This window comes from Gekko japonicus, unplaced genomic scaffold (assembly GCF_001447785.1).
Source record: "Gekko japonicus isolate JY-2015 unplaced genomic scaffold, Gekko_japonicus_V1.1 scaffold1076, whole genome shotgun sequence".
In the NCBI taxonomy this organism is placed as follows: Eukaryota; Metazoa; Chordata; class Lepidosauria; order Squamata; family Gekkonidae; genus Gekko; species Gekko japonicus.
In genome coordinates, this window is record NW_015162512.1 from 267,408 (window position 1) to 289,115 (window position 21,708).

The 21,708-nt window shown below is 50.4% G+C and overlaps 2 protein-coding genes across 4 annotated transcripts in view; one reads left to right on the forward strand and one right to left on the reverse strand.

Moving 5' to 3' along the window:
* LOC107106085 (nudix hydrolase 20, chloroplastic-like) lies at nucleotides 1–12,818 on the forward strand. Of its 2 annotated transcripts, none has more exons than XM_015406174.1 (8): nucleotides 1–76; nucleotides 3,055–3,308; nucleotides 3,515–3,578; nucleotides 5,874–6,001; nucleotides 7,513–7,631; nucleotides 8,915–9,054; nucleotides 12,522–12,618; nucleotides 12,754–12,818. In XM_015406174.1, exons 1-7 carry the CDS (start codon nucleotides 7–9, stop codon nucleotides 12,611–12,613), a joined length of 867 nt encoding a protein of 288 aa, XP_015261660.1. In that variant the 5' UTR covers nucleotides 1–6; the 3' UTR covers nucleotides 12,614–12,618; nucleotides 12,754–12,818. The 2 variants fall into 2 exon arrangements, with proteins under 2 accessions (XP_015261660.1, XP_015261659.1); XM_015406173.1 differs by having other exon boundaries at nucleotides 8,915–9,050.
* The window catches only part of RBM10 (RNA binding motif protein 10), a 36,273-nt gene continuing 27,370 nt past the window's right edge, over nucleotides 12,806–21,708 (reverse strand). For both annotated transcript variants that reach the window (XM_015406171.1, XM_015406172.1), the window contains 9 exons: nucleotides 20,624–20,715; nucleotides 19,729–19,899; nucleotides 18,292–18,441; nucleotides 16,936–17,001; nucleotides 16,036–16,221; nucleotides 15,843–15,917; nucleotides 15,636–15,742; nucleotides 14,381–14,510; nucleotides 12,806–13,388 (listed from right to left, as the gene is read on the reverse strand). In XM_015406171.1, the coding sequence (XP_015261657.1) occupies nucleotides 13,263–13,388; nucleotides 14,381–14,510; nucleotides 15,636–15,742; nucleotides 15,843–15,917; nucleotides 16,036–16,221; nucleotides 16,936–17,001; nucleotides 18,292–18,441; nucleotides 19,729–19,899; nucleotides 20,624–20,715 (1,103 nt within the window). In that variant the 3' untranslated portion in view covers nucleotides 12,806–13,262. The remainder of the gene's footprint in view (nucleotides 13,389–14,380; nucleotides 14,511–15,635; nucleotides 15,743–15,842; nucleotides 15,918–16,035; nucleotides 16,222–16,935; nucleotides 17,002–18,291; nucleotides 18,442–19,728; nucleotides 19,900–20,623; nucleotides 20,716–21,708) is intronic.

Sequence of the window (21,708 nt, forward strand, 5' to 3'; positions counted from 1 at the left end):
GGGATCATGGCGGCTCCAGGGTGGTCTGAGCGGGTCCGAGAGCTGCTGCGACGGATGAATTCTTTCCACGGAGCCGGTGGGGCTGCGGAAGGCGGAGGGACAACGAGGTTTCCTAGGGAATTGCGTCTTAAAGCAGGATCTGGCTGGCATATAATGGGGGAGGGGGGGAGGAAAAGGGACCCCCCCATTCAGTGGCAGAGCCCATGTCTTGCTGTTAGGGTTGCCAGCCTCCAGGTGGGGCCTGGAGATCTCCCGGAATCACAGAGCACCTCCTAACTGCAAAGATCAGTTCCTCTGGAGAAAATGCCTGCTTTGGAGGGCGAGCTCTACTGTATTATATATCCTCCCCAAGATCCACCCCCAAATTTCCGGGAGTTTCCCAACCCGGAGTTGGCAACCCCACAAAATCCCAGGTGCAATCTTAGTTGCTGGAACTCACGTTGCAGGTGCTGGGAAAGAGCAAGACCTTTCTCCACCGGAGATCTAGGAGAGCAGTCCGAACAGATTACTACCAAGCCAGATGGACCTCTCACTAGATCTAAGCCAGCTTCATCTATTTATGAATAGGTGGAAAGTGACCAGCAATAGGAAAATAAAGATCATGCATCTTACTTGCTGAAGATGGATGCGGAATATTAAATTCTAGATGTTATGAATGAATGAATGAATGAATGAGTGAATGAATGGTGTTTTCTGGGAAGGCCACCTTTATTTCTATTCCCTGCCAGCTGAAACCACAACTCCTGTCCCCTAAAATGACTTATGAATAAATTATGTTGCCAAAAATAACTGTCCCAGATTAGGAACTGCGGAGCCCAGTGGAACTTCCCAGAGAGCACATCTGGCTTGGGGGTTTCCAGCTGTGGACCTCTAAAATGATGCGTCTGAACAAAGGCAGCAATAGTGAGGAAAAACAACAGTATGAGTGGGGAATTAGGAAAAAGCCCCTTAAACAGTGCTAAAACTAAAGCAGCCATGCACAAATACATCCTGGCGAACTCAGGGTCAAAAAAGATTTCAGAAGAAATCCTAAATGGGTCTACTCAAAAGTAATTATAATATTAATGAATGGGGCTTACTACCAAGGAAGTGCCCTTAGGATTGCACTGTGAATGAAGTTTGTAGATCATAACTCATCTCTACCAGGTTGATTACAGCTGTACATGCAACTGGTATTCCAGTTAGCGAGATGTACTCAAATTAGTATTTATAAGGGAAAACGTTTTAGGGATGTGGTTTTTAAAATATATATACTCCTTTGAAATGCTAACAACAGTACAGAGGGAGGGCTGGTTTTGGTCTGTGAAACCTTGCAGGGACTGAAAGGTACCTTTCCCCCTCTCCCCTCCCTGCCTCGATCTGAACCGGGAATTTTCCTTTCTAAAGAAGAAGATCTGTGACCTTTGCCACATTCATGTGTGCTTGTCCACCGCAGTCTCGCTTACAGTGCATTGGGTTAACTGTGAACGAGCTTTTGCTAACTTCGGTATTCAAGAAGTCATGCTCTGTGAGCCTTTGTGTGTGTACAAGTGTGTACAGCATGTCCTAGAAGTAGGAACAGTTTCATTTAAAAGCTGTGTTTCCCACTTCTGAGTCCTGACCCTGTATTTGAGTTGTGACCCGAAAGTGGGTCGCAAAGCTTCGGAAAGTGGGACTCGCAGACCAGCCTTCCCTGATGGCTGCCTCTGCCCTTTCCAGGGCTCTTTTGTCGTCTGGAAATCAAGATCTGACACTGGAAGCAGTATTTTCCATCTCATACATTAATTGGTATTATTTCTTCACTGCATATCTATGTTGATCATGTGAAATGTGTCCTGATAGTTACTAGAGCGAGTTCCTTAGGCTCTTAGAGGAGATTAGAAGGAGTAATGGAGAAGGAAAGGCTGGAATGTAACCTCTGTAATGCAAAATGCCACTTGCTTGGGGTCCATAGTGGGGGCCGCTGCAATCTTTGTGCAAAGTTTGGTGGTTTCTCAAAAACATCCGGTTGGCCACTGTAGAAAATGGAATGCTGAACAACATGGGTGTCAAGGTCATAGTCTGCCTAGAGGTAAAGGTAAAGGTTTCCCTTGCTCGAAAGCCAGTCAAATCCAACTCTACTGCGTTTCCAAGCCGAAGAGCCAGCACTGTCCGAAGACATTTCCGTAGTCATGTGGCTGGCATGACTAGACGCTGAGGCGCACGGAACGCTGTTACCTTCCCCCCGAAGTGGTACCTATTTATCTATTTGCAGTTTGTTGCTTTCGAACTGCTCGGTTGGCAGGAGCTGGAACTAGAGACGGGAACTCACTCCATCATGCGGCACTCGGGTCTTGAACTGCAGCTTCAGCTTCTTAGTTTGCCAAGGGCACCCAAAACCCTGGGCCAGCCCTGGTAGGGTCACTGTACCAAATACATTTGGACTTCCGGGTCACCATATCAAAAAGCTTGGGAATCACTGATTTAAAGGACTTTAAAAAAAAGACTTTCTATACCTGCTGCAAATTATTATTATTATTATTATTATTATTATTAATTATTATTATTATTATAGAAATAGGAGGTTGCATAGGGAATTCTTAAGCAAAGACCACTTCTAGTTTTCGTTTAATGTTCCTTGTTTAATACTTATGCTGTGCTGCACCTCTGGTTGGTTTCCCTATTTGCACAAGTCAAATCCTATTGCACTGTCTATGGGATGCCCCCACTCCATTGATTGTGTTGATTTACTCTGTGTAATTCTCCTTGAGTGCCAGAGAGGAAGGTAGATTGCAAATAACAGAAATAACATTTTTAAAATTTGACTTCTGGCTTTCTTCTTTTGCCCTCACAACTGACTTATAGTAACCCAATGAGGCTTTCAAGCCAAGAGACATTCAGAGGTGGTTTTGCCATTGCCTGTCTCTGTCTAGCAATCCTAGACATCCTTGTCTGTCTCCCATCCAAATACCAACCAGGGCTGACTCTGCTTAGCTTCTGGGATCTGACAAGATTAGGCTAGCCTGGGCTATCCAAGTCAGGTTGAGGCTTTAGGCCTGAGGATTAGGCCATTTATGTGGATCGCTTCCCTTCTAGGTTCTCCAAAGGCCCTGTGCCTGCCTTTTCTGGTGGCCGGACAGCAAGTGGGCCACGTGCCACAGCCCGTGGCCCAGCGTCTCCGACAGTATCCAGCTGTTTTCTCGGTGTCTCAGGGGGACGAGGCCCCCACTTGCTTGGAGCTGAACAAGCACCTGGCCTCCTTTGAGGAGCGAACGGCCGCTGTGCAAGGGGTTCTCAAGGAGCTGAGGGAACAGAAAGCGTTCCCCTGCCTGAAGGAGTGGAGAGAAGAGGTGAGGCCCTCAGGCGCCGGCAGCCAGGGTGTCAGTTTGGGGGTGGCCCCACGCCGCTTCTGTTTTTTCTTTCTGGCAAGGAAAGGAATTCAAGGAAGGCCACTCGGGAAGGATGCCGTTTAGAATTCCTGCTCTGGTTAGGAAGAGGGTGGCAGGTTAGGAGCCAGAAGTGCCCCTTAACTCGATTTTTTTTCTTCTTCTTTCAGCTCTACAACGTGATGCCTTACTTTTGTGACCTGCCTCTCTTTGGCATGGAGCGCGCTGCCACGCGTGAGTCCAGATGGCTTTTTTAAAACGCCGTTGTTTGATTGATGCTTGTGAGAGAACGACGCGAAAGGGCTTGAGGGGCCACGTGCTCTGCTTGGAGGTGGAGACAACGCATTTCCTCATGGCGGTAGAAAAGGGCCATCAGGTCACAACCAGGGACGCTCTAGTTTCCGAGGGAAGAGACGTTCATAGGCGGTTTGCCCTTGCCTGCCTCTGTGCAGCAACCCTGAACTTTCTTGGTGGTCTCCTATCGAAGTACCAACCCAGGGCTAACTCCACTTAGCTTCCATGATTGGGCTAGCCTAGGCCATCTAGATCAGAGACAATCAGAGGTTGGTTTGCCATTGCCTGCCTCTGCGTAGCCACCTTGGAGCTCCTTGGTGGTCTCACATCCCAATATTAATCAGGGCTGACCTTGCTTAGCTTCTGAGGTCTAACGAGATCAGGTTTCCCTGGGACATCCAGGTCAGGGTAGAGACAACCAGAGGTTGGTTGGCCATGGCCTGCCTCTGCGTAGCAACCCGGGACTTCCTGGGTGGCCTCCCATCCAAGTACTAACCAGGGGCTGACCCTGCTTCGCTTTTACAGTTGGACTAGCCCGGGCCATCCTTGTCAGCGCCTTGCCTCATAATAAACAGCCATTGCAGTGATCGGTCACAGGTACACAGGACAAGGCCTCAGCCTTGAGATTCTGTGTAAAACTGACTTATTCAGGAGGGCATTTTTACCTAGGTCATAAGCAATGCTCCCTCTAAGCCATGGAGTCTTGTGAGCAGAAATTCTACTTTGTGAACGACTGGCATTCAAGTTGTGAGGGAGCGATTTGGCTGCTGCATTAAATTTGTTTGCTCCGGAGCCCTCCCTTCCTGAGCGAAGACAACAAATGTGTGAGCTGGAGGCTAAAAATCTGTGAGCTAGCTCACACTAACTCGGCTTAGAGGGAACACTGGTAATAAGGCAATAGTCTAATGGAACAATTCAGAAAGATGCTTTAGTAAAGGAAAGGGGACCATGGACTATTACTGCTGTGTATAGTATGTACTGGAGATGCGGTGGCTCAAGTGGTTAAGACGCTGAACTGCAGGCTGTGGAAGGTCAGTAGTTCAGTAGTTCGAGACCCCGAGTTGCCGCATGACGGAGTGAGCTCCCGTCTCTAGTTCCAGCTCCTGCCCACCTAGTAGTTCGAAAGCAAGAAATTGCAAGTAGATAAATAGGTACCACTTTGGTGGGAAGGTAACAGCGTTCTGTGTGCCTTGGTGTTTAGTCATGCCGGCCACATGACCACGGAAATGTCTTCGGACAGCATTGGCTCTTCGGCTTTGAAACGGAGATGAGCACCGCAACCCTAGAGTCAGATTCGACTGGTTTTCGAGCAAGGGAACCTTTACTTTTACCTATAGTATGTACTATCTGTTGCTGTATGTATGAACCTGCGTAATTTCTGCATTGTGTTACACGTCATGTCAATACTCAAGCTTGGCTTCAGAGTTCTGCAATCCCAGTCCTGTTACATTACTTATTGGATGTCCTGCCCCATTGATCGTATTGACTGATACTGTGTAACCCACCTTGAGTCTCCGTGAGAACAGCGGACCATAAGTACATAAAACGAAAACGGAAACCCCAGAACGCCATCTGCACAAAACGTGGATTCTTGAAAAACCTTGGCTTTTGCTTTACCCACCCTGAGGACTATGGAGGAAACAATTCTGACGTTGTGTGAGAAGTATCTGCTCCATAACCAATGGGTGCCTTAGAGAGGTTTCCTGTGCTTATCGGCCATGGCTTCTGGGTATTTGATGATGGCCGGTCCCCTCCCCACCTCTTCTTCCTGGCCAACATATCCCAGCTTCTAAGTCATTCTAAGCTTCGCACTAAATCTATTATGCAGGCATCAGTGATCCATCTGATCTGGACAATTTCCTTGTTACAGAACGAGGTTGTGATGGGGCAGAGTGTATATCCTTAAACAGGGTGACGCCGCAGAAAAGAGTCATATTCATACTATTATTTCTTTGGTTGCTCCAACTAAATCCTAAAAGTCTTTATTTTTATATGTATGCTACTAATAAGGGGATAGAATTGTAGTCTATTGTAATGCTTACATTCTGCATCATACGTGATGTCTGAGACAGGGTTTTTGTCTGTCTGCATTGTTTCCCAGTACCCAAGCCCTACTGCATTGTTCATTGTCTATCTTATGCTGCCTGATTGAAATTTTTTAATCCTTTGTAAGCCTCTTTGAGTCTCGGCAAGGAAGCGAAGTAAAGGAGTACTTCTTCCTCTCTCACCATCCAGCACTGTTGGGGGTGAAGCGCTACGGCACCCACCTGAATGGCTACACATGGCGAAAGGGGGAGTTGTTTATGTGGTTGGGTCGTCGGGCCCAGAACAAACCCACTTACCCTGGCCTGTTGGACAACCTCGTAAGTGACCCGATGGGAAGGACTTCTCTAGAGCATTCCCTGATTTGGTTTGGAGGACACGTTTTGTGATAAACCCCCATTCACTCACACAGAAAGGGAGAACGTTGAGCTAGGTGGGTCAGCAGTTGCCCTGTTCCAGAGATCCCTAAGCCCTTTTTGCCTGTGGGTACGCTTGGAGTTCTGACAGCACAATGGGCGCAGCCACAAAATGGCTGCCAAAAGTGGATGCTGCAGGAGGCAGAGGCAGTGATAAAATGGCTGCCGCAGCTTACCTTCAGGCACACCGTGACGATTTTGCACTGAGGTGGCAGCTGCCGCCAAAGCAGTGCCTTTAAAAATCTGCACAGCCCATCGATTCTTGATTGGCCAGTCGGAAGCATTGCTGCCCCACTTGGCTCCACCCACTTTCTACAGGACTGATAATAACAACCAGGCCTCGGTTCCTGCCGGAGCGCACCAGAGCACCGCTCCACCAGTCAGGAGCCCAGGGGGCGGGCACATAAGCCCCGCCCCCTGCTCCCACCAGCCATCAGTTGGGACACGGTGTGTGGGGGGGAAACGTTCCCCCACCTCCCTGAGCCCCAGGGTGGTGGCTTTGGACTCGTAGGGGCAAATTCCACCTCACACGCGAGAGGTCATTCTGGCTCCCCCAACTCTCGGTAGGGGCTCTTTAAAAAGTTATGGTCACCTTTTTCAGGCTCCGTGCTGGAGCACCGGGCCTGAAAAACGGCCTGCACAGGCCCCCCCCCCTTTTCAGGCTCCTCGCTAGAACGCTGGGCCTGAAAAAGGGCCAGCCAAATGTCAATTTCGGCCCCATTATATCCTATGGGCCATTGAAGTCAATGGCAAAAACATAGGGTATATTCTGGGGGTTGGAGGGGAGGCGGTTTGAGGGATAGGCTCCAAACTCATAGGGTAGCTGCTGGAGCCTCTCTCCAAGATACCAACCAAGGTTGAAGAACATTGGACCAGGGGGTCCAATTCTACAGGCCCCCAAACAGGTTGCCCCTATTCCCTCCATTGTTCTCTATGGTGCGGAAAAAGTAACTCTATGGTGGATAAAAAGGGGAGGGTGGGCTAAAAAGCAAATAAACTAAACAGGGAAATGCCTCATTTCTTCCCTCTGCCAACTGCCGTACTACAGAGACTGATGGCCAATGCTCCCTCTGAGCTGTGGAGTCGTCTGAGCAAAAATTCTACTTTGTGAGCTACTGGCATGAACGTTGTGAGCGAGGGATTTGGCTGCTGCATAAATTAGTCAGCTCTGGAGCCCTCCTTCCTGAGCCGAGACAAAAAATGTATGATCCAGAGGCTAAAAAGCTGTGAGCTAGCTCACACTAACTCAGCTTAGAGGGAACACTGCTGATGATACTTTGTCGTTTGGGCACCCTGTTCTGACGGATGGAAGGAGGGACTGTGGAGCAACAGCCTTTGCTAGGGTAGGGACAGTGGCAAGACGCAAGCTTTGGGGCAGTTCCTTGCAAGAATCTCATCTGTCTTCCTTCCTGTAGGCCGCTGGTGGCATTGCGTCAGGGCTGGGGGTCAGAGAGACGCTGGTGAAGGAGTGCCAGGAAGAAGCTTGCATACCTGCCTCCCTCGCTGCACAAGCCAAGCCCGTGGGGACTGTCACGTAAGATCATAACACTTTCGAGATCGTAACGCACGGCCGCATCGTTGAAGTTGCATGTTGACAGCTACAAAGGGCTTTGCTCCTGGGCTAACACAGACAAGGCAAACCGCCGACCGTCAGGGGATACGTAAAAAGGGCTGTTTATATTCCATGCAGGTGCCAAGTTCATTGCACAATTCCAGAAACCTGTATTTTGCTGAGAACTTTGGTAAAGAAAACCGTTTTCTAACTCTCCTAGCGCAGAGATAAGTCTGCAGACTTGAAATCAAGAGTGCAAAATGATTTTTGCACAGTCACTTAATGGGGACCAGCATTCTAAGGGTGGCCCAATGGATGTTCCTTTCTGTTTCCGTGGCCTTCTAAATCCAGTGTGTCACGTCCGTCGTTATTATTTTCCCCTGCTGTGCCGCAAACAGATGCAGACTAATCGAAAAGCTGAATCACAGAAGTAAAGCTATGAAAGCGTGGTTTTTTTTTTTTTTTTTTGCTGAGTTATGGAATTTAGGATTGCTTTCATGTAGCAAATAGCTGGAGCCAGTTTTGTGTAGTGGTTAAGTGCGTGGACTCTAATCTGGGAGAACTGGGTTTGATTCCCCACTCCTCCACTTGCAGCTGCTGGTTGACCTTGGGCAAGCCATAGTTCTGTCAGGGCTGTCCTTGAAAGGGCAGTTCTTGAAAGAGCTCTCTCAGCCCTACCTGCCTCACAGGGTGTCTGTTGTGGGGCGGGGAAGGGAAAGGAGTTTGTAAGCCTCTCTGAGACTCCGAGTGAAGGGCGGGATATAAATCCAATTTCTTTTTCTTCTTCTTGAGCACTATTGTGTCCAAAAGAAGAGCCTTGCTGGATTAGACCAGTGATTCATCCAGTCCAGCGTCCTCTCTCATGAAGTGGCCAACCCGTTCCTCTGGAAGGCCAAGAACAAGCCATAGAGGCCAAGTCCTTCCCCTGATCTTGCCTCCTGGCACTGGGATCCAGAGGTTTAGTGTTCCTGAGCGTGGAAGTTCCCTTTAGTCACCGTGGCTAGAAGTTTAGAAGCGTGTAAGCGCTAACGGCTGCATCTAAACACCCTTCTGAGTTCATGAAAGTAGGTCCAAGACAGAGAAATAGTTTGTGGCTGGAAAACAGGGCGTCCCTTCTAGGCACGCAGATTCAAGGCAGATCCTAAAGAGTGACCTCAGAACATAGTCTGAACAGTCTCCCCCGCTTATTTGTAGTCTGTATTTCTCCAAGCAAGACCTTTGTTGTATGTCCTACTAAAACTTTCCTTTGTCGACTCTCCTCCCAGTTACACCTACGTGGGGGCACAAGGGGAAATCTACCCTGAATGCCAGTTTGTATTTGACCTTGAGCTGCCTGAAGACTTTGTGCCTCAGGTGGGGGATGGAGAGGTGCAGGAGTTCTATCTGTGGCCACTTGACAAGGTTGGTAAGTGAAGGACAGATATATTTGTAAGGTCACTTCAGTGTAGTGGAGGGGGTACGACAAAGATCCATACTCATAAGAAGAGCCCTGCTGGTTCAGACCACTGGTCCGTCTAGTCCAGCATCCCGTCTCACCCAGTGGCCAATCAGTTCCTCTGGGGGGCCAACAACAGGGCAGAGAGGCCGAGGCCTTCCCTTCATAAGAGCCCTGCTGGGTCAGACCAGTGGTCCATCTAGTCCAGCATCCCATCTCACCCAGTGGCCAACCAGTTCCTCTGGGGGGCCAACAACAGGGCAGAGAGGCCGAGGCCTTCCCTTCATAAGAAGAGCCCTGCTGGGTCAGACCACTGGTCCATCTAGTCCAGCATCCCGTCTCACCCAGTGGCCAACCGGTTCCTTTGGTTGGCATAGTGGCCCAGGCGATGGCCTGATGTTGCCTCCTGGCCTTGGGATCCAGAGGCTTAGTGCCTCTGAATGCGGAAGGTTCCCCTCAGCCACCATGGCTAGTAGCCACTGATAAGATTTCTCCTCCATGAATCTAATCCCCTTTTATAGCTGTTGAGTCCTCTGGCCATTCTCAGGGCAATGAGGCAGAATGCCTCTCCTAGGTGTCTTCTTCCCCATGTTTATAAAGCTGGATAAAGTCCAGTTGTGAAATGAAGAATGTTTCAGGCAAGGGGGAAGGGTAGGAAACTAGGAAAATATATCCCTGTGGGGCAGCCTGGCCCTCCTCTGTCAGGTCTACTGGCAGTGCACCTCTGCAAGCACATTCTGCAGTGATTCGGTGGCCGCTCCAAGCTCACAGGCAGCCTCTTCGGAAAGGGCAGGGAAGATTTCACACCTCCTGGAGGACTCTTGGAGCAGCCTGGATTTGGGCAGATGGGAAAGCCTGTTAATGGGAAATAAACCGCTGATCTAAACCAGATTCAGTTTGGTGCAGTGGTTAAGTGCGCGGACTCTAATCTGGGAGAACCGGGTTTGATTTCCCCCACTTGCAGCTGCTGTATGACCTTGGGCAAGGCATAGTTCTGGCACAGCTGTTCTTGAAAAAGAGCAGTTTCCGTTAGAGGTCTCTCAGCCCCACCGACCTCACAGGGTGTCTGTTGTGGGGAGGGGAGATTGTAAACCACTCTGAGACACCTTTGGGTAGTGAAGGGTGGGGTATAAATCCAATCTCTTCTCTTCTCCTAAACACACTTTGAAGCGTTTAATGTTTGTTTTTATAGTGTTGCCCACCTTACAACTTCAGTTCCAGGGAAGAGAGGCAGGCATAGAGAAACTTTGAATTTTAAAAGACTCAAATTCCTGCCATCAAGCCAGATTTGCCGGCAATCCTCGGGATTCCTCTGGTGGATGAGGGTGTCGTGTGCTCACTCGGTCTAGCCCAGGGATGCCATGGCCCTCACTGGCATCTTTCCCGGCACCAGTGTTCCCTCTAAGCTGAGTTAGTGTGAGCTAGCTCACAGCTCTTTAGCCTCCAGCTCACATTTTTGCCTTCGCTCGGGAAGGAGGGCTCCAGAGCGAACTAATTGATGCAGCAGACAAATCCCTCGCTCACAACTTGAATGCCGGTAGCTCACAAAGAAGAATTTTCCTCACAAGACTCCACAGCTTAGAGGGAGCCTTGCCCAGCACTCACAGTATTTTAGATAGTGGGTGTGGCTGCTGTGCTGTGCAGCAGGGTTTCTCATTGGCCACTGGAGATCTGACCAGCCGTGCAAACTGAAATGATGTTTTGGTGGCAGCCGCCATCAGCGTTGGCTTCATTCCCTCTTGCTCCTCTTCCCCAATGCGTTTTTTAAAAAGTACGCTCATCCTCTGCACGTGGACTGCCCTTGTGTGTAGTGCCACAACTCCTGCTGCCCATTTTGTGGTTGCCCCCACAACCTTGTATCAGAGTCCCAGTGGTGCCCACATGCTTAAAAAAAAGGGTTGGGGACCCCTGGTTCAATCCATAGGCTGCTTTTTGAGGATTACTAAACTTGAACTCCAAGATGGATACTTTTTACCTTTTAAGTTCCCGGTGCCTGGATTTTAGGCGGTTTGTTCCACTGAGGGGCAAATATTCAACCATGGATATGGATCAAGATGACTTAACTGTGTTAGTTTGGTGTCATGGTTAAGTGTGTAGACTCTAATCTGGGAGAACCGGGTTTGATTCCCCACTCCTCCACTTGCAGCTGCTGGACGACCTTGGACAGGCAAGCCATAGTTCTGATAAGAGCTGTCCTTGAAAGAGAGCGGTTTCCGTCAGAGCTCTCACAGCCCCACCTACCTCACAGGGTGTCTGTTGTGGGGAGGGGGAGGGAAAGGAGTCTGTAAGCCGCTCTGAGACTCCGAGTGAAGGGCAGGGGGTATAAAATCCAATCTCTTCTTCTTCTTCTGTCCGTAGCAGTAGAAAAGAGCAAGAGTCCAGGGGCACATTAAAGACTAACTATATTTGCGGCAGAGGGTGAGCTTTTGTGAATCACTGGCTCACTTCTTCAGGTACATGACCCTGCCACAAATTTTATTAGGTCTTTAAGGTGGTACTGGACTTTTTTCTACAACCATGGATGTGGTCTTTCCTATTTATCTTAAACCAGAAGCCATGGCAGGGATCCACAAGTGATTTTTGTCCACTGAGTGTGAATTCCTCACCTGCCTCTCACTGTAGCCCAAAATGCTGCTCCTGGTAGAACAGCCTGAAGTCTGTAAGCATGGGGGGGAGGAATCGGTGAAACACATTTGGGGGGGGGGAGATCAGGCCATAATGTTTGCTGCTCCCTATAAACTAAATAATTTGATGCAACCTGGCTTCCATTGACTCTTTACCGAGTGCATCATTTAAGTGAACCGTCTCTTCTTCCTGCATCCCTGAAGGCTAATGTGCAATTTCATAGTGGGAAGACCCAATTGATCACAGGAAACAAGACAAGTGACGTCACCATCACTGGCCTGAAATATTCTCTCCCCACCACCACCCCTTTTAACATTCAGTTTGGGTACAGCTCTGGAGCATGGAGAAGCATCCATACTAGAAGAGCTGGATTTATACTCTGTCCTTCACCTGGAATGTCAGAGTGGTTTATAATCTCCTTTCCCTTGCCCTCCCAACAGGCACCCTGTGAGGTAGGTGGGGCTGAGAGAGCTCTTTTGAGAACTGCTCTTGAGAGAACTGTTCTGAAATTATTCGTGACTGACCCAAGGTCACGCCAGCAGCTGCATGTGGAGAAGTGGGGAATCAAACCCGGTTCTAAGAACATGAGAACATAACAGAACTCCAGATTAGAGTCCGCCACTCTTAACCATTACAAACAAACTGGCTCTCAAAGGTATTGCACACTGTTTCCCCACCCCCTGCAATCTCTGATCAACTAAAATATCACAATAGCATACAGGTGTTTCACTTCTCCGGAACTCTTCCCAGGGGGTGAGGCGCAGCGGTGAACGTGCCACATTTGTGAGCTGTGTGGTTTCTTCCTGTTCTAGGTGAAAGAGGCCATTGGCTCTCCAGACTTCAAACCCAACTGTGCCATGGTGGCTCTCGATTTCCTGATCAGGCACGGTTACATCCGACCTGATGAAGGTAGGTGGGGCTTAGACCCGAAACAACTGTATCTTCCTCTTAGATGGGGGAAAAAATGAACATTTGAGTGTATTTTTTTGGGGGGGGGGGGTGTAGACAGACTAGTGTTTTCTGCTTATCTCCCTTTCTATGCAGAACCTCATTATGTAGAGATGGTGGAAGGGCTGCACTGCACGCTCTAGGACTCCAACGCTGCCCACCTGCTGTGTGGACAAAGACCTCTTCCTCACTGGCCCGAGCATTACTGAAGGCAGGTTGCAAAGCTGGCACCGCAGACGGATTCCCGGAAGACAGGGGTTACGACGGACTCCAGTTTGATTAACCTGTGTGTCTCCTGCTTCTTGCCCGAGCCGGTCGCACCAGAGATTACGCTGCCGCACCTGATGGGTGTTATTTCTGAACTCTTTGCACACAAACAGTACACGAGAGCGAGATGCCTAACGGAGGGATTCGTTGTCTCAGAAACCGATGTCAGACCGAACTCTAGTGTCCGTTTCAACATTTAATTAAAAAAAGAAACTGCACCAAAAGGACCATTGTGGAAAGACAGCGTGTGTCTGTGGGGTTTTGTTTTTTGGGGGGAGGGGGGAGATGAGTCAGCAGCAAAATACTGTACAGGGGGTGGCGGCTCTTCCCAGAGTCCCTTATTCCGTCTCGTTGAAACGAGTCAGCATGGTCTTGTGCAACGCTTCCCGGTAGGACTCTGACGCTACTGCCCCGTAGGAGCTCCCGCGCGCGCCTAGGCCGGAACCACGCACCCGTGTTTGGGCCTGGGGGAGGAAAAAAAGAGAGACCAAAAGGAGATGACTACAGATACGAGCTTAATACTTAGAAATAACCTAACCTATCCTCTAGAACCCTGAGCGCACCAGTGGGTTTCGTGCATTTTCTCCTTCGCCAAAACATCTCTTCTCCCAACGAAAGAGCCAATTCCTGGCTTTCTTCCCATCCTTGGGGGAGGAGAAGCTGAAAATAACGGACTTCCTAGCAGGAGACTGCTTAGATTACAGTTTCCCAACTTGACGTAATTGGTCCCAGGACCCCATGGCGGCCATTTTCTGAGTGACCCTTAGCCCTCCATGGCAGCCATTTTCTGACTGACCCTTCGCACTCCATGGCAGCCATTTTGTGCTGAGTGCCCGTGCCCTCTTCCCAAAACAGTAAAGGTGCAAACATGCTCCGCGTTTGGGGACGCCTGCTCTAGCGCCATGTTTTGCCTTCGAGTTTTGGGATTTTATTTATTTATTCAATTTTTATCCTGCCCTCCTCACTAGTGGGCTCAGGGCGGGTTACACACATAGATCGTAACTAAAATGACAACGAACGAGAATTTAACAATAAACAGAATTTAAGAATTAAAAAAATAACATTGAAATCAGTTGTATGGCAGCCACAGCCAACTTGCCTTCATGACAATCACCCTATTGCCTGTTTACGTATCATCTTTTCCCTGCAGCACAGCCCCCGTGTCCCCTTCTCCTCAAGCAGTGGCCAATCTGTCTCGGCTCCCCTGATTCCCCAGCTATCACGATGCCTCCCCTTTCTAGGGGGAGGGACAGAAGAACCTTGTGTCTGCAAAAGACAACCTCTCAAAGACCCTCGGTAGGAGCAGAGCTGCTCAAGGACATCTGGTGTCCATAAAAGCAATCTGGGGGTATGCGTCTGCAACGAGAGAGATCGATGGCCCCTCAGCCAAAATGTGAAGACGCTTCCCTCTGTCCAGAGTAACCTGAGAGGAATTTCCCCCGGTGGAAGCCGGTACCTCAATAGGAGCGACGATCCCCTGCTTCTTGCGGCCCAGCCCACTTCCTTCTTTCCAGCCCATGGCCTGTAGCATGCGGCTGCCAATGTTGTCGCTGCCCAGACCGTCCCGCGTCGGCTGCTCAAAATCCCTGTTGAGAACGGAGGAGTGAAGGACAAAGTTAATGGGAAAGGCGGGGGACTCTCCTCTGCTTGCCAACAGAGGCCAAAGAATCATAGAATCACAGGGTGGGAAGGGTCCATAAAGTCCATCTAGTCCAAACCCCCCCTGCTCAATGCAGAATCAGCCTGGAGCACCCCTGATGAGTGTTTGTCCCGCCACTGCTTAAAGACGGCCGGGGGGGGGGGGGGGGGCAGCTGATGCTGCTGTTGCACAACTCTGATTGTCAAGAAGTTCTCCCCAATATCCAGCCAGTACCTCCCCACCCTTAATTTAGACCCATGATTGGGAGTCGTCTCCTCTGCTGCCCACAGGAACAGCTCCCTGCCCTCCTCTAAGTGACAGCCCTTCAGATACTTCAAGAGAGCCATCATGTTCCCCCTCAAAGAAACGCACAGCATTGGGGGCAAAGGGTGGAATGCACAGGGGTGGAAACTAGTCAGAGGGTCAAAAATGCTGATTTTACTGACCAACGTTCCAAAAAACACTGACCAAATACTGACAAATTACTGAACAATTTAATGTCAACCTACTGATAAGCTAGCGTTTTAAATGTAAAACTAGGACTTCATCAAAAATTTCTGTTGGAAATGTGTGTTGCAAGGTCTAAAATCCAGTCATTATAGGGTTAATGTGTGTTTACCTTGTGTGCTATCATTTTGGCTGACCTAAGAGGTTTAAGAGGTTAATTATGTTCCTATACTTTGTGGATGATTTCACCAAATCACTTTTACCCTTAGGAACCAAGACCGGCACTTCCTAACTAAACTGAAAACAATCTGTCTTCTCACTGGGAAGTCGTCATGTTTCCCCAAAAATGGGAGTAATGAAAATGGAAAGACACAAACTGCATTAACAAAAGTCAAAGAAATACTGACTTTACTGACAATTTTTTTAAAAACCTGACGAATTATTGTCCAAGATGAAAAAAACCCTGACTTTTACTGATTTTACTGACCATTTTCCAACCCCTGGATGCAGCACCCAACAAATGTAGCTATGTTGTACAGGGGATGAAACCCCCCACTGAGAAAAGCAGCCCTTCGACTGGGATAACCTCAGTTGGTCCCGCTATGGGGGACACAGCAGCGCTTACACAGTGGCTGGCATCACCGCCGAGTACTTCCTCTTCTTGGGTTCCGGCGGCTCAGGGACACCGTACTTCTCCCTTCGCTCAGCTGCGCGGTCCCGATACTTCATTTGCTGTGGGGTCACAAAACAAAGTGTGTTGGGACTTGGGGGGGGGGGTGCTGCGCGGTTATCGCTCTCTTTACCGCCAGGACCTACCCGTCACCATCCGTACCTCTATGTCGTTTTTCTCGAGCGCCTCAAGCTCCTGCTCGGACAAGTGGGCCCGCCGATGAATTTCCAGATTTTGCTGCAACGAGGAGGCGGCAACGTGAAGACTGAGACAAAGACAGGCGCTGGCACCCCTCCCAGAAGACCGCGAAGCGCCACCCCTCTCCCAATGCGGGTCTGCAACTCCCACTACGCACCTTGTGCAACCCCGAGAGCTGCTGGTGACGAATAAGCGCCTCTTTGCTGGGGAACTGCCTGCGACACAGGAGGCAGGCCAGCTTGTGCCAATCGGTGAGCTTCTCTTCCCGATCGGCTGCTTTCTCCAGCTCCTCTTCGCTGTCACTCTCACCGCTGTACGCGGCGACTAATCCTCGTGGGGGACTCTGAAAGGAAGGGAGGTTGCAGACCGTGAAGTTGGGAGTCACGGCAACAGGAGGAACAGGCAGACGGCCTGCTTCAAGGGCCCCACTGCTGCCTTCCCTCAGATTGACCTATGCCACGAGTCCCCAACAGGGTGTCCACCATCTTTCCCGGCACCTATGGGGTATTCTTAGAAAGTGGGTTGGGCTTTTATCCAGCAAGGCTTCTGACTGGCCACTGGAGATTTTACTGGCTGTACAGATCTTTTTTAAACGATGCTTTGGCAGCTGCTGCCGCCACGACACAAAGGACTTTACTGTGTGACTGAAGAGACGCCGTGGCAGCCATTTTGTGGCTGCCCCCCCCCCCCCCCAATGAGGTGGCTACAGGACCAAAAAGGTCGGGACCCCCTGACCTATACAACCCATTAGCAGAGGGCAAATGGACCATACAGAGGTGTTTGCAGAACGAGCAACACTGCAGACTGGCTCTCGGGTAGCCCTCGCTTCGGAAGGTTCTGCATTAAAGACTTCCCACTAGCCACTGAAAACCATGAGGGAGAATCCTGTCTCCCAGCCCAACTCTTTTCAGTACCCTGTTCCCTTTTGTAGCAGGATAGGAAACCCACAAGCTGCCAGATCCGCTCCTTTGTCCGTTCTTAGACCCCTACTCTGTATCTAGAGTGAAGACCCAGAAGGGCTTGAAAAGGCAGAGAAAGCTGACAGGGAAAGACTCACCAGCCTGTCGTCACCAGTAAATTTGGACAGGTCCATGCCGCCATGCTGCCTCTCAGCCAGCGCCCCCTAGGGACACAAACAACACACTGTACAATCATAGAGTTGGAAGGGACCCACAGGGTCATCTAGTCCAACCCCCCTACACAATGCAGGAAACTCACAAATACCTCCCCCCTCCACACCCGCAGCGATTGCTTCCTGACCCCAAAGTGGCAATCAGCATTTCCCTGGGCATGTAAAAAAGGGCCACGAGAACTAAGCACTGAGGCAACCCTTCCTGCCCTCCCTCTCAAGATCTGCCTAAGTTCACAGAATCCGCACTGCTGGCAGACTCAGATGGCCATCTAGCCTCTGTTTGAAAACCTCCAAAGAAGGAGCCCACCACCTCCCAAGGAAGCCTGTTCCACTGAGGAACCTCTCTATCTGTCCTAATATTTAGATTCTCAAAAGCCTTATCACTTCTTCTCTGTCCAGCAGCCACAAAAAGCCCTGAAGCCATGCTGGCAGCACTCAGTCTGTATTAAGCGCTCCCTTGTAACAAGAAGAAAATAAAAGGGCCGCACCAGTCACAGGAGATACAAAATAAGGCCGAGGCCAATGGTGCAAAATCAGGTAACATCATATTTTATTGCTCAGTTAAAATTCCCAAAATTCCCCGCGTTTCACCAACAGGCTTTGCTAGGAATATCTGTTCGTCCTTCAGTACTTCAAAAAGACTACTTTGTGTTTATGTATGTGTGAAATATGTGGAAGGTCAGTAGTTCAGCAGTTTGAGACCCGGGTGCCGCATGATGGAGTGAGCTCCCATCTCTAGTTCCAGCTCCTGCCAACCTAGCAGTTCGAAAGCAAGACATTGCAAGTAGATAAATAGGTACCACTTCGGTGGGAAGGTAACAGCGTTCCGGGCGCCTTGGTGTTTAGTCATGCCGGCCACATGACCACGGAAACGTCTTCGGACAGCGCTGGCTCTTCGGCTTGGAAACGGAGATGGGCACCGCAACCCTAGAGTCGGACTCGACTGGCTTTCGAGCAAGGGAACCTTTACCTTTACTATGTGTGAAATTCAGGTGGGTAGAGCCGTGTTGGTCTGCATCAGCAGAACAAAGTTTGAATCCAGTGGCACCTTTAAGACCAACCAAGTTTTATTCAAAGTGTACCCTTTCAAGTGCTAAAGCACACGTGTCTGTGTGCTGTTTTTAACCTCGACCTGCTGTGTTGGGCAAGAGATATATTATTTTTTTAATGGTTTTGCTACTGAACCTCTCGAGTACCAAGCTTCAGGAGTCAGCCACCGCAAGGAGACGCACGACCCGTTACGGTTCTGGAGAGGGACGGGGAGACGGCCCGAGGAATTACCTTCTTCTCAAGGATGGCGTAGCCAGCGTCGGCCGTGGCCGATTCCCGCCTTTCATCCTCTCGTACGGAGGAGATGGGCTGGAAGCTGTTCTTGAAGTTCTCCTTCTGCTTGTTGAGGCTCCGGGCCCACCGCTCCATGTCTTTGGCGATCTGCAGCCCCCAAAACAGATTGCAAGAAAGAGGTGAAGAATGAGGGAGCCCCTCCTATCCCCAAGAAGGCTCCTGACCGGAGGCTGCAAAACGGGGCTGAAGCAAATGTGGGAGAATGTCCCTGGAAAGGCCCCAAGAGGCTCCCAAACGGTTCTCTTCCCCTAACTGTTTCACGAGAAGGAACAGCCCTTCGGTCACAGCTCCCAGCTCCGTGGTTTGCTTGAACTCACACCCGGGCAAAGTAGAAGAAGAGGAGATTGGATTTATACCCCACCCTTCACTTGGAGTCTCAGAGTGGCTTACAAACTCCTTTCCCTTCCCCCTCCCCACAACAAACACCCTGTGAGGTAGGCGGGGCTGAGAGAGCTGACGGAAACTGCTCTTTTAAGGACGGCTCTTGTCAGAACTATGGCTTGCCCAAGGTCATCCGGCAGCTGAAAGTGGAGGAGTGGGGAATCAAACCTGGTTCTCCCAGATTAGAGTCCATGCACTTACCACGCACTTAACCACTACACCGAACTGGCTCTCCCCTCGCCCCCATGACAGGTGGGTGCTCTTCTGCCATCTCCATCATGAAAACCGGATAACTAACTAAACCGCACTTGCCCAGTTCAAAGACAAGACTATTCTATTGAAGGTCAAAGCCTTCTGAGAAATCTGACGTGGCACCAGGATTAAGATACACTGGTCTACAGCGTCAGAAACAGAATTCACAGTGTGTTGTGGGGGTTTTTTTTGGGGGGGGAGCTGTGGCCCAGTGACAGAGCCTCTGCCCTCAGTAACAGCCTGGTTCAATCCCCGGCATCTCCAGTTAAAACGTTCCTGCTGTATTAAACACCTCTGTCTGAGACCCTGGGGAACCCACTGCCAGCCAAAGTAGACTACCGTCACGTCAAAAGACAGAGGCTCTGACTATAAAGGGCAGCTTCATGTGGGCAGCAAGGAATTTTGGTTGCCGCCAAAACCCAGGAGAGCCATTCAAGGGAAAGGGCTGTGATAGAGCAGTGGTGAAGTATTTTGCTTTGCATGCAGGTGCCTGGATTTAATCCTCGGCACCTCCGGTTAAAGGGATAAGGTGGGTGCTGCTGCGGGCCATGATGGAGACCCTGGAGAACTGCTGCCAGTCGTCACAGAGAAGACTGACCTGGAAGGACCCAGGCTCTGGTCCCGTATAAGGCAGCTTCATGGGTGTCTGTGTCGGGCCTGGAAGACAGGGCAGAGAACCGACAGGGGCAGGCATAGGAAGGGGTTCAGGCAAGCAGCGAGGGAAGAGAGGGCGGCTCTCACCTGCTGAGCTGTTTTAGTTTTGTGCTTCTCCTTCTTCTCTTTGCCCTCCTTGCCACCCCCCGAACCGCCCCCATCCTTGTGGCCGTCCGATGTCTGGTCCGAGGCTGGGATGTAGGTGCGCCGCTCGCCATCCCAGTACAGGTACTGCTGCGTCTGGGCATTGTAGTAATACTGTGGAGAGAGAGAGAAAGAGAGATTTGGACTGTTTCTGTACCACAGCCTGTGCCAATGCAAAATAGTACAACTACTGCAAGGCGCAATCATTGCTAAAGTTCAGGCCTCTCACGGTGGTGGTGGAAAGGGCCATCAAGTCACACCCGCTGGTGGACCTACCGATGGCACCGGTGTTTTGGCCACCGTGTGACACAAAGTGTTGGACTGGATGGGCCACTGACCTGATCCAACATGGCTTCTCTTACGTTCTTATGTCTGGGGCAAGGGATGCTCTGTATTCTTGGTGCTTGGGAGGCAACAGTGGGAGGGCTTCTGGAGTTCTGGTCCATCAGGTGGACCTACCGATGGCACCGGTGTTTTGGCCACTATGTGCCACAGAGCGTTGGACTGGATGGGCCATTGGCCTGATCCAACACAGCTTCTCTGATGTTCTTTTATGGCTGTTTTCAAAGTGAGAGATATTCAGAGGTGCTTTGCCATGGCCTGCCTCTGTGTGGTCACCCTGGACTTCCCTTGGTGGTCTCCGATCCAAGTACTAACCAGGGTCGACCCTGCTTAGCTTTCAAGGCTGGACAAGATCGGGCTAGTCTGGGCCATCTGACAGTATCTGCTTGCTTATGAAGACTCACGGTACTGTGAGGTTTCAGCTTGCATTTCTCATCCCTCCGTGTGCTTGCAAACCAACACTACATTTCACACAGAGCGCTGAAGCTCAGCTTACCTGGGAATTTGGGTCGTAATAAAGGCCAGTCAGGGGGTCATAGTAGTAACCGGAGGTTTCATCGTACTGGTAGGTGGAGACATCTGGAACAGCTGGAGGTAGGGAGAGCGAGAGAGTGGAACTTAACGCTGTTGCTTCGGCCGTGCAAGCCCTACCCCTGTTCCCCCGTCTCTCAAGCTCGGGGAGGGGCCGTGGCTCGGCAGCAGAGCGTTTGCTTCACATGGCAGAGGGTCACAGGTTCGATCCCCGGCACCTTCAGCTAAAAGGATCAGGAGGAGGCAGGTGATGTGAAAGACCTCCGCCTAAGACACGGGAAGGCTGCTGCCAGTCTGAGAAGAGGGAACTGACCCTGATGGACCAGTGAGTGGTCTGATTCAGTATAAGGCAGCTACATGTGCTCATGTGAACTAGCAGTAACTGCCTTCCGGCTCCCAAAAGGGGAGTGGGACCTGCACCTAGACTGGTCCTTCCCTACCCTTGCTCAACACCCCCCCCCTCCATCCCTCCCATTTACTGCCAGAGGATGTAGTGATGGCTACAAGCATAGACAACTTTAGAAGGGGATAAATGGGAACCCACAAGGACTTGTGGGGGGCATCTCACTCCCCCCTCTCCCATTATTTTCTCTTTCCATTTCCTGAAAGCCCCCACAGATTCTCCTCTCTTCCTGCTTCCTTTTCTCCTTCTAGGTGGGGGCTGGAGATCTCCCAGAATCACAGCAGATCTCCCAAGTACAGAGATCAGTTCCCTGACTTAGGGTTGCCAGCTCCAGGCTGGGAAATTCACTTGTAATAAATCCCAAAGGGCCCTGATCTCCCCTGGGAGCTTGTTCCACCAAAGTGGGGCTGCTACTGAGAAAGCTCTAGCTAATATCAGTCAGCCACAGGTTGCTGCCAGGATTAGAGTTGCCAACCTCCAGGTGGGACCTGGAGATCTCCCAGAATTACAACTGAATCAGGTCAACTGAGATCTCCCCCCCTGGGGAAAATGGCTGGTTTGGAAGGTGGACCCTATGACATTACATCAAGCTGAAGCTTCTCCCCTCTCCAAACCCTGCCCTCCTCAGACTCCACCAAAAAGTCTCC